The sequence below is a fragment of the Lytechinus pictus genome, chromosome 8 (genome assembly GCF_037042905.1).
Source record: "Lytechinus pictus isolate F3 Inbred chromosome 8, Lp3.0, whole genome shotgun sequence".
Classification (NCBI taxonomy): domain Eukaryota; kingdom Metazoa; phylum Echinodermata; class Echinoidea; order Temnopleuroida; family Toxopneustidae; genus Lytechinus; species Lytechinus pictus.
Window position 1 is genome coordinate 28,035,895 of NC_087252.1, and position 12,158 is coordinate 28,048,052.

The 12,158-nt window shown below is 35.2% G+C and overlaps 1 protein-coding gene and 1 pseudogene across 1 annotated transcript; one reads left to right on the forward strand and one right to left on the reverse strand.

Annotated features, from left to right (window-relative positions):
* The first annotated feature begins 4,495 nt into the window (after positions 1 to 4,495).
* LOC135155259 (uncharacterized protein K02A2.6-like) lies at positions 4,496 to 8,506 on the forward strand. The gene has a single exon (XM_064104183.1). The coding sequence runs from the start codon at positions 4,496 to 4,498 to the stop codon at positions 8,504 to 8,506; it is 4,011 nt and encodes a 1,336-aa protein (XP_063960253.1).
* A 1,332-nt stretch (positions 8,507 to 9,838) lies between these two features.
* LOC135154906 (uncharacterized) lies at positions 9,839 to 11,237 on the reverse strand (annotated as a pseudogene).
* Positions 11,238 to 12,158: the final 921 nt, after the last annotated feature.

Below are 12,158 nucleotides of genomic sequence, written 5' to 3' on the forward strand. Positions count from 1 at the left end.
ATACAAAAGAACAAGTGGAGATGTGACATCATCAGCCCACCTAATGAATATTCATGACGACTGTTCTTACAAAATATTACTAAACTTTAAAATTCAATAACTTTGTTGTTTGTTATCCGAATTTGATGAAATTTTCGGCATTTTGCTCAGTGAATTCTACTCTATTTATTAAGCTGTAAATACTTTCAGCCCGGACCACCCCTTTAAGAATATTATCGGGCTTCGAAAGTAGGCTTTCTTGTACTAGTCCAGGATAGAAGAGGCTTAACCTCGTTTTTTCATATATACAATATTTTTTGATGGTTTCTTGTCAATTCGAGGGTGCTGACTACGAATCTGAATGATTCCACTCGTGTAACCTTGAGCATTTTCCGCAAATTGGCAAAATCAAATATGGCCGCCAAAATATGCATATTACCCATGAAAATCATAAAATTGCCAGCAAATTGGCCATGAAATGTATGATATTGTCGTGCAGGAGTGAAATGCTCTCTGAAAAAAGCATTTTTTGACAAAATATTTCTTTCTTGATATTCGAAATGGCCGCCACAGACCTCTGTATACCTTATCATGTACAATATGAATAGAGAAAATCAATTTTTCACAAAAATGATCCCTAAACTGCAAGTAATTGTGATCTATGGACGAAGTAATATATGAAAATCATCAATGCTAACAGGATATATCATTTATTATATCATGTATGGGAAAAAATTTGTATTTAATATTCAAAATAGTTCAAGTTCAAGTTCAAGTTCAATTTCATTTTCTCACCAATATAAAAAAAACAATATACAATATGTACAAGAATGAACATTACATGTATCAGAGAAAAACGGAAACTACTGAAAAGTTCATAACAACTTGTGAGTTGTAGCTCCCAGTAAAACAAGGTAAAATACATATGAAAATCAAATGAAAAATATACACACAGCATGATCAGCAATCACCAGCATACATACAAGGGTGATGGGGACAATCGGGGTAAGTGTAGAATTAGGCAGAAAAAAAATATTTTGAATATTCACTTATATACACGTTTTTTAACTTGGCTTTAAATGAAGTTAATGTAGTTGAACACTTAATATTATCACAAAGATTGTTCCATATACGAGGGGCACGATGCCTTGATGAATTAAGTAGAATTTTGGATTTAACTTGGGGATAATGAAGTGTATTGCTTGACCGAGTATTATGAGAATGAACTGAACGATTTATGAGAAACATTTGGGAGATGTTACAAGGGATTATGTTACTAACTGTTCGGAACATCACAGATGCAATCTGAAATTTATGAATGTCATATATATTTCAAGTTTAAGACGGAAAAATAAAGGTCGTGAATGAGATTTAAAAGGTGAATTCGTACATATTCTTAGAATTTTCTTTTGCAATTTATGAAAGGGTTCCAATTTTGTTGTTCCAGTATTTGCCCAAACAATATTGGAGATAAGGTAAGGTAAGACTATTATAAATCATAAATAACTCTTTCTGTGGCAATAAGCTACTAAGTTTAAAAAGAATTCCAGCATTTTTTGCAATTTTATTAGATATAATAGAACGATGGTTGTTATAGGATAATGAATCATCCAAAGTAATTCCAAGAAATTTAGTGGTTTTTGAAGTACTCAAAGGGATTCCATTCATGAATATATTAACATCTGAAATACAATGTTTTATATGATCTTTACTAAAATACATAAAGGTTGTCTTATCATTGTTTATTACTAATTTATTGGCTTGGAACCAACTCGTAATCTTAATTAATTCTTCATTTGTATTTTTCACTAGAATATCAAAATAAAAATTGGAAGCAATTAAGTTTGTGTCATCTGCAAAGAGGACAAAATGAAAAAAATCAGTAACATTGCATAAATCATTAATATATATCAAAAACAAGAGAGGGCCCAGTGTGGAGCCCTGGGGGACTCCACACTGGACCCTATCATGACGAGAGACAGCATTATTATATACAGTATAATTGAAACGTTCAGATAAATAATCCTTTAACCACTTAAACGCAACACCACGTATACCAAAATGATAAAGTTTAGAAAGTAAAATATTATGATTAATTACATCAAACGCCTTACTAAGATCAAGAAATATACCAAATGAATTTAAGTTTTTATCCATATTATTAAGGAGATGGTCGTGGAGGTCAATAAGTGCCATATCACAATATGAATTTGATCTGAAACCATATTGGGAATTGTTCACAAGGTTGTTTTTATTAATATGACTTATAAGTCTAATATACATTAACTTTTCTAAAATCTTGGAAAAACAAGAAAGTAATGTTATTGACCTGTAATTAGAAAATAAATGAGGGTCTCCTTTTTTGAAGATCGGAATAATCTTGCCAACTTTCATGTCTTTGGGAAATTTACCAGAAGAAAATGAAAGATTTATTATATGTACAAGAGGCTTTGTAATGAAATGTATGATGTGTTTAATTACAGACTGACTAATGCCATCGAACCCTGAACTTTTTAATACTTGCTTTTAAATGTTTTACAACTTCAATAATATGAGTATCGTTTGTAGGGTTCAAAAAGATGGAGTTGTGGCATTGTTCTGAAAGAAAAGAAGAAAATGTTCAGTTGACAGTACAGCATTATCTTTTATAATAATGGAAGCAATATTGGTAAAAAAATGAATTAAATTTTTCAACGATGGCATGACTGTCAGTTATTTTCGTTCCATCTTTAATAAAGTAATTTGAAATATTTTGTTTTTTATTTCTGCCAAGTACATCATTAATCGTAATCCATAATTTAGATAAATTATTTTTTATGTTTGTGCAACAAGTTGCAATAATATTGTTTTTTGGCCTTTTTTGAGAATAGAATTTAATTTAGTTCGATAAATTTTAAGTGATTTTTCCGTGATTGAGTTCTATTTTGGAAAAAAGTTTTGTACATTCTATCTTTCTTATGTATACATTTCAATAAAGACTTTGTTATCAACGGCTTACGTATCAGATGTTTTTTATTTTTTCTTCCTTTTGATATACAATTTTTATCATAAGCAATCCTAAAATAATTTATGAATCGGCTGTAGGCATTATTAATATCCTCAGAAGCTAGGACTTCATCCCAAGCAATACCAGATAAGTCATTTTTTAGGTTGTTAATCGAAGCTAAATCTGATTTATGTATTATTGGTGAAGGAACATGGGATGTAACTTGTTCACAATCTATGTCGGTAATTTGGAAGATAGGCAGATGATCTGTAATATCGCTATAGAAAATTCCAGACTGAATTGAAGAAGAATGTACATTGGTTAAAATATTGTCAGTAAGAGTTGCAGATTTTGTGGTAATACGCGTTGGTTTATCAATAAGCGGGCGAAATGCATTATCATATCAAAGGTTTACAAAATTATTAATGAGGTTGTTTGAGCTAATTTTAAGAAAATTGATATTGAAATCACCCTTAATATAAACATTTTTATTTTCACAGGATAATTTTTCAAAATATTATTCAATATCATCATTAAAATTCTGTATAGGTGTATGCAGGTCTCTATAAATAATACCAATAATTATATTCTTCCAATTACACAATATAATTTCTAAGAATAGATATTCACATAGATAATTTGAAACACTTATATCATTTCTTATCTTAACATTAAATGAATTGTGAATAAGTAGGGCAACGCCATCACCTCTTCTGTCGGGTCTATCATTATGATATAAACAATAATCCTTTAAGTTGAAAAATGACGGGGTTTTATCATGCATCCAGGTCTCACTAAAACCATAAACAGACAATTAAAAATCGAGTCGAGAGATAAAAGAACTAATAGCATCAAAGTTTCTTAACAAACTTCTTGAATTAAAGTGAAGCATACTAAAAAAATTATTATTTTTAACGATTGCACTATTATTGAATTCATCACACAGCCAGTATTTTGAACAAATGTATAGAAATTATCGTCTGGGTCTAGATTATCGATATAGCTGAAATCATGATCATCAAAGGGTTCAACAGGCGTAGTATCAGTTAAATTGCCAAGTAGGGAGGGGTTATATGTTGACATTATCAATCACTCACACACAAACACACACATATATACAATTAGTAACAGAAATAAAAGTATATCGTATAATTACATACACTGACTGTTGTGTTCAGACATTGCATGGCAACCATTAATGGTAATTCAGTAGCTACCCTTGTGTAATACATTCTTCACCACCTCTATTGTGTTTGTGCACATGCCTAGCATGGTCATTTCTGAATGTTAAAGATTCCAATCCTAGGCTGTGCCTGCTTGATTTGATATCCAGAGATTCTGGGAGTCTGCCATTAAAACTTCTCTGCAACTGGACCTATTGAGTTTCTCTGCCTTTACTTTCAGTTACTGTACATATATATTAGTTCAAGAACCCACGATACAACATCAATTCTGGCGACGAGGATGTCTTTTCATTAATTTCAAAGGACTCTATAGTTTCTGATATTGTTCCTGATTTTACTCATTAATATGACGTCAATACCTCCACCTTCATTTTTTCTGCAAAACCCTGGAAAACCGACGACTCCATGGAATTTATGGTTCCAGCAATTCGAGAATTATCTCCTAGCCTCAGGAGGCAGCGAGTTTCTGCCGGATAGGAAGAAAGCGCTTCTGTTACATTGTCTGGGAGCTGAAGGACAGCGAATCTTTTACTCACTGGACATCTCCTCACCATCAGAGCCACGCCCAGCTCGTGGGGCTCAAGCAGCTACCAATGTATACCAGGAGGCATTGGCAGCCATAGAAGCGTATTTTGTTCCGCGAATCAACGTTGTCGCTGAGAGATATAGATTCAGACGACGTAAACAGAGGCCAGACGAGACAGTTGCTGAGTATGTAGCAGCTTTGCAAGAACTTGTAAAACATTGTGCGTTTGCAAACTTGAAGGACGAGATGTTAAGAGACCAGGTAGTAGAAGGCTGTCACAATCCCCGTATTCGTGAGAGGCTACTGTTAGAATCGGACTTGAATCTACAGAAAGTTCTCGATTTCAGTAGATGCATCGAAGATGCACAGCGAGACTCCAAAGCAATTGCCAAGGGACATGAAAGTGACAGTGAGAAGGTGTATGAACTATACAGAAAGAAAACGAAGGAAGGTAGAGTGGACGGAAGAGAAAGGAAGAAAACAGAGCAGAAAACACAGAAAAACAGTTGCAGAAATTGTGGAAGTCCATATCATGCAGCATTCGACGAGAGATGTAAGGCAAGAGAGAGTAAATGCTACAGCTGCGGCAAGACTGGACATTGGGCTAAGGTTTGCCGGAAAAGCAGGAGAGTCCGCAAAGTTAAAAGTGGAGCTGATGAACTTGAAATGCCCAAGGTATTAACTGTGAACACTCACCCTACAAAGCCAATAAGGTGTGAAGTTGAGCTCGCTGGGAAAGCCAAGGTTCACATGACTATTGATACAGGCTCTAGTGTGTCAATAATTCCGCTCAGTATCTACAAGAAACACTTTCTAGTCGATGCTCTTAAGCCAGCACACGTCAGCATTTCAGATTACTCTGAAGGAAACATTCCAGTAGTTGGAATCTTGGAGACACAGGTGAAGGTTGGAGCTAAGTCAATGATCGCCAAGATTTTCGTCGTACACAGAGGTTCAGCATTACTTGGTTTGGACATCTTCGACGAGTTGAAGCTTAAGATTGAAGGCAGCAAGCTCTGCGTCGAGACGGTCAGAAGTGATTCTCCAACGCCAGAGTCGACATCGTCTACATCAAGCGACATTCCACAGGGATTCCCTACTTTGTTTGCACCAGGACTTGGATGTGCACACAACTTCAAACATCGCGTCAAAGTCAAAGCTAATCATCCACCCGTTCAACAAAGGTTACGCAGGTTACCTTTATCTGTGAAGGATCAGGTTTCACAAGAATTGAAGCGGTTGGAGAAGGAAGGCGTGATAGAGAAAATAGATTCAAGCGAATGGATCTCTCCCATTGTAGTTGCCGCGAAAAAGTCGGGAAGCATCAGGCTTTGTGTTGATTTACGTGAAGTAAATAAAGCCATTGTTGTTGATAGTTATCCGTTACCTGATATCGGTGAGCTATTTTCTGAGCTGGAAGGATCCACAGTGTTTTCCAAGATGGATCTAGCATCAGCATATCACCAACTCGAATTGGATGAGGAAAGTCGTGATCTTACAGCGTTCATCACACACGATGGATTATATCGCTTCAAGAGAGTTTGTTTCGGATTAGCGTCAGCGCCATCCACATTTCAGAAGCTCATGAGTAGTATCCTCGCAGGACTACCAGGAGTTCAATGCTACCTAGATGACATCATCGTGTATGGTAAGGACAGATCAGAACATGACAAACATTTGAACAATGTACTGAAGAAGTTGCAAGACGCAGGATTGCGTTTGAACCCTAGTAAATGTCAGTTTTACTTGTCAGAACTCAGTTACTTAGGGCATTGTGTGAGTAGTAAGGGTCTAGCACCTGATGATAGTCATGTCCAAGCTATTTTAGAGGCACCAGCGCCTACAGATGTTAGTAAGCTTAGGTCAGTGTTAGGAATGACAAACTACTACACTAAGTTTGTACCAAACTATGCCACTGTTGTAGAACCAATGAGACGTCTTTTGTGTAAAGATGTACCTTTTGAGTGGGGGGCCGAGCAACAAGAGGCCTATGACAAAGTCAAAAGTACAATTGCAAAGAGAATTGTTCTTGGGTTATTTAATCCGAATTTACATACTGTAGTTACCACTGATGCATCTGATTATGGGTTAGGGGCTGTACTTTCCCAAGTCAAAGAGGGACAGGAGATTCCGATAGCATTCGCTTCCAGGTCACTGTCACCTGCTGAGAGGAAATACTCAACAGGTGAAAAAGAGGCTTTAGCTTGTGTTTGGGCTTGTAACAAGTGGTATACTTACCTTTGGGGTAGACACTTTGTACTTAGAACAGATCATAAAGCACTGGTTACCATGTTGAGTACTAGAGGTACAGGTAGACAAACCATGCGTATAGCACGCTGGTCTGCTCAGTTGTTACAATTTGATTACACTGTAGAGTACAAAGCAGGTCGAGAAAACTATGTTGCAGACGCTTTGTCACGCTTACCGTTAGGTGATGAAGAATGGTCAAATGTAGTAGATGAGGAAGAGTATGTTCTAAATCAAGTAAGAGTAGATTCACCTGTCACTGTCAAAGAGTTACAAGATGCAACTAATAATGATGAAGTATTGGTACAGGTCAGAAAGTACATTGAGGAAGGATGGTCTGGTAACCATAAATCCTTTCCTCCTGAGATCAAACCATATCTCATCTTGAGAGATGAATTGTCGGTAGTAGATGACATTGTGATGAGAGGGAATAGAATTGTAATTCCAACGTCACTTCAGGCCAAGTTTGTAGATTTTGCTCATTCAGCACATCAGGGCATTGTGAGAACAAAACAAAGGTTGCGAGAAACATACTGGTTCCCACATATTGACAAAATTGTTGAAGAAAAAATCAAAAGATGTGTCACTTGTCAAGAAAATGACAAATCACATCGCACACACAGTGCACCAATGCAATCGGTAGAATTTCCTAATTCACCATGGGAAAAGATTTCAATTGACATTACTGGTCCTTTTGAGAATGCACCTCATGACCAAAGATATGCAATTGTAGTAGTTGACTACCATAGCAAATGGCCTGAAGTAGCGTTTTGTAGCAATGTAACAAGCAGATCTGTAATACAGGTTCTCAAAACATTGTTCACTAGAGAGGGAATTCCGACCCATTTAGTATCAGACAATGGGCCGCAGTTTGTGTCACATGAGTTTGAAGAGTTCTTAGAAGAATATGGTATCACTCATGTAAAATCGTCGTTGTACTACCCTCGTGCAAACGGCGAGGTAGAACGGTTCAATAGGGTTTTGAAGTCTAGCATTCAAAATGCTATGATCGAAGGAAAAAGGTCTTTCAAAGAGACCACGTTAGATCTTTTGTTGGCATATAGGTCTACGCCTCATCAAGTAACAGGTCTGTCTCCATCAGAGTTATTACATGGTAAGAAGATGAGAACCAAGTTAGATGTAAAGGGTAGAATGCCAGTTAAGACTGAAAGAAAGAAGAATGAAGTCAAAAGAAGGGTAAAACAAAAACAAAGAAAGTCTGAAGAGTACACCGACGCTAAAAGAAAAGCTAGAGTGTCAGAGTTCCAAGTAGGAAGTTTTGTTAGAGTTAGGAAGCAAAGACATGTAAAGAAAGGTACTCCAAAGTTTGGGGAGAAGAGAAAAATCATAAAACAGAAAGGAAAAGCAACATTTGAATTGGATGATCATACAATTTGGAACGCTTTTCATTTGTCCCCATGTACAACAGAAAATCACACTTCTGTTGCTGAAAGAGAAGAGAGACAGGTCATAGAAAGAGACCTTGAAGATAGACAGATTAGGGAAAGAGGTCTAGAAGAGAGAAGGAGAAGTAGTAGAGTAAGGAAAGAACCAACATACCTTCAGGATTATGTGAGGTATTAAATAATAAATCTAGGAAAGATTTGATAACATCTTCTTGGTATATTATGTTAGTTGATGTGAGAAATCAAATCTTTTTGGTATTTTATGTTAGTTGATGTGAGAAATCAAATCTTAAATAAGTTTTACAATCTTGTTGCAAATCAAAGTAAAACTTTATAAAAACAAAAGTGAAGTTTATTGTTGAAAGATTTGATAATGTTATGCTCAATTTATAGTAAAAATGGATGTCAAGATATATGTCACAAAATTCACATTTAAACTTTTCCTTTGACAATGATCTCTTCACTAAACTGATAATTGATTGAAACTCATTTGTTTATACTTTGATCAATGTTTGTAAACAAACCAAAGTGTAATGACCCAGTAGTAGTTTCAAATTTCAACAAGGAGGAGAATGTTGTGTTCAGACATTGCATGGCAACCATTAATGGTAATTCAGTAGCTACCCTTGTGTAATACATTCTTCACCACCTCTATTGTGTTTGTGCACATGCCTAGCATGGTCATTTCTGAATGTTAAAGATTCCAATCCTAGGCTGTGCCTGCTTGATTTGATATCCAGAGATTCTGGGAGTCTGCCATTAAAACTTCTCTGCAACTGGACCTATTGAGTTTCTCTGCCTTTACTTTCAGTTACTGTACATATATATTAGTTCAAGAACCCACGATACAACACTGACGTGTCAATGAATATATAAAGCAAGATGTTCATTGACCTGGATATAGATTTTAGAAAAAAAATAAATAAAGAACTAGGTGACCGACCACAAGATCTAAACAGAGTATTGTACATTTATATATGCCCATGATATTGCATTATAGGGGGAAAATATTTTCAATGAATTCAATATGAAATATAAGTCCTCAAGGCCTTCAATATTATATAGTATACAATACATCATGACGGTACTGTCAATGATTCCAATATATATATATATATATATATATATATATATATATATATATATATATATATATATATATATATATATATAAAGTGCCTTCAAAGTGTGGAATCATAACAAATAAGGCATAAATATAGTAAAATATTGGTTCTATGATATAAGTACAGGTCTAAAAGTTATTTTGTGTATTCGAGAGGTCATTGGACAATTATATATCTCATAACATAGAATTAATAATATAATGTATTTACACTACATGTATGCCATGACATCCACAACCATGTAACACACAGTAAAAAATAAAACGAATTCAATGAATTAAATATCATAACCTGCCTTTGGAATGTTTCCATACAATTCATTAAGTAAATAGAAGAAAAAAATCTTCAATTAATTAGATACAAATAAATGAAGCCCTCACTGAGGCCAGAATGTCTCTATCAGTAACATATGAAAATAATTCCAATGAATGTAATAAAAATATATCTAGCGAATTCATTATCAATATAACAGAGTTGAAGTGTTTTCAATAAATTCAATATAAATACAATGCAAATTTCAGTACCTTCAAAAGTTGATCCACAGAAATCAAATAATAACACAGGAATGTCTTCAAATAGTTCAATTTCAGGTACGATATTATATAAAGAAAAAAAATGACTGTCTTGTGTCTGTTGTGTACATGTAACTGGTTGGAAAGATAAAGTTGAATACACAGGTCTAAAAAGAAGACAGGAAAAAGCACATCAACCGATGGCAAGGATGTCCTCTTCCGTTTGCTATTTACCTGTCTCTTCATTGAACCATTGTTAGTCTTCACCGATACAATTATTCTTCCATTGGTAGACCATGCTCCGAGGGTGTTCGATCCTTGTACTTTGGTGGCGTTCAAGACTTCCCATAGAAGTGAACGATTAGTCTTTGTCAAATCCTCATGCAGACTCATTTTGGTGCTCTTCAGTTTCCTTCTATTCAGCAGTAACTTTTGTCTATGTTGATATGATGTAAGCTTGATGATAATTGCTCTCGGTTTAACGTCACTTCTTTCATTAGGCGCGGGATCAGTGCGACGTGGTACTCGATGGCTCCTACCGATGTCCTGAAGATGAAGATCCACACCAAGTTGTTGCTGCGCTATTCACAAACTCTCTGACTGGTATTCTCATTTTCCTTTTCAGGTACTCCGAAGAGACGGACACAATTTCTCCTTGAATATTGCTCCTGATCATTAAGTTGTTTTTCTAACCATTTATTTCTCTCCTCACATTTCTGTTGTTTCTTTTGTAGATTAGCTAGGCTACTTTTAATGATGTTAATCCTGTTGTGGAGTTCCAATATTGATCCATCTTGGGTGTCAAGGCGTTTAATGAGTTCGTCGAACTTGGAATCTAGGGCTTCCATTATCGCGCCTTTTATGTAGGCCAGCACATCATCGTCCTTGAGTGCTTCCTTGACAAGGTTCTTTGATATACTTGTATTAGCCATTGTTGAGGGATTAATTAAGAGGATTAATCCAGGGGAATTAAATTCCACAAATAATCCTGTACGGCCAAGAATGAAATAGAATCACAACACACTACTGGAGTGAGGTAGAGACAGCTCGAAAAGAGTATAAGTGGGACTAGGATGACATTTCCCACAGAGGAGCAAGTATAAAGTTGCCTTTATTAAAATGTCATTTCTGTCACCAGTGAAGTCCAGGCAATGAACAAAATGTTCAATAAACTTACATTTTAATCGTCTCTCATCGTCAGAAGTTCTCAATATATTGTATCTAGTCCAACGATCAGGTAAATCAGGTAAATCCAAGGTGCTGCCACTGGCCCAAATAGTATTATTTTCTATGGCAAAGGGGCCAACAAAAATCGCAAGAGTGAGCACTATAATGCATATTATTAAGAGAAATGAGTGGAATACTGACTTAAAACACAATTGCTAATGAAATATAGTATTTAATATGTCATGTATATGATAAATACTGTATATTGATATTCAAAATGGCCGCCAAAGGCCCTAACAGTATTATGTACAATGAGAAAGAGGACCAAAGAAATCGTAAGAGTGAGCTCTGAAATGCATTTATTTGTGATGAATAAATGGGATACTGCCTAAAAAACACAATTTTTTACAAAATATATCATTCAGGTTTAAAGTTTGGGTTCAATAATGTATTTTGACTTTCAAAATGGCCGCCATAGACATTGATTGTATTATGTACAATGCGAACTAGGAAATAAATTTTCACACGAGTGAACACCATAAATGCACGTAATTGTGATCTATGAGTAAAATATTGTCTGAAAACATATTTTCTAACAAGATATATCAGTTCTTCTGCCAGGTAGGTGATAATTACTGTATTTTGAAAGTCAAAATGGCCGCTACATGCCCCAACAGTATTATGTACAATGTGAATGGGGACAAATGATTTTAACAGATTTTGGCTTTACTTGACTTAATGGTGTTGTATGAGTGAAATATTGTCTGAAAACATGATTACTAACGAAATAAATCATATCATCTAAAATTTAGGTGATAAATGTTTATTTCAAAATTCAAAATGGCCGCCATATGCTCTTTTGTGAAAATTATCTGTCCTCATTCAAATTGTACATAATACAATAAGGGCCCATGGCGGCCATTTTCCATTTCAGAATGCAGCATTTATCACCTTAAATGCACCAGATATGATATACCTCGTTAGAAACCATGGTTTTAGACAATATTTCACTCTTACATCATAATTA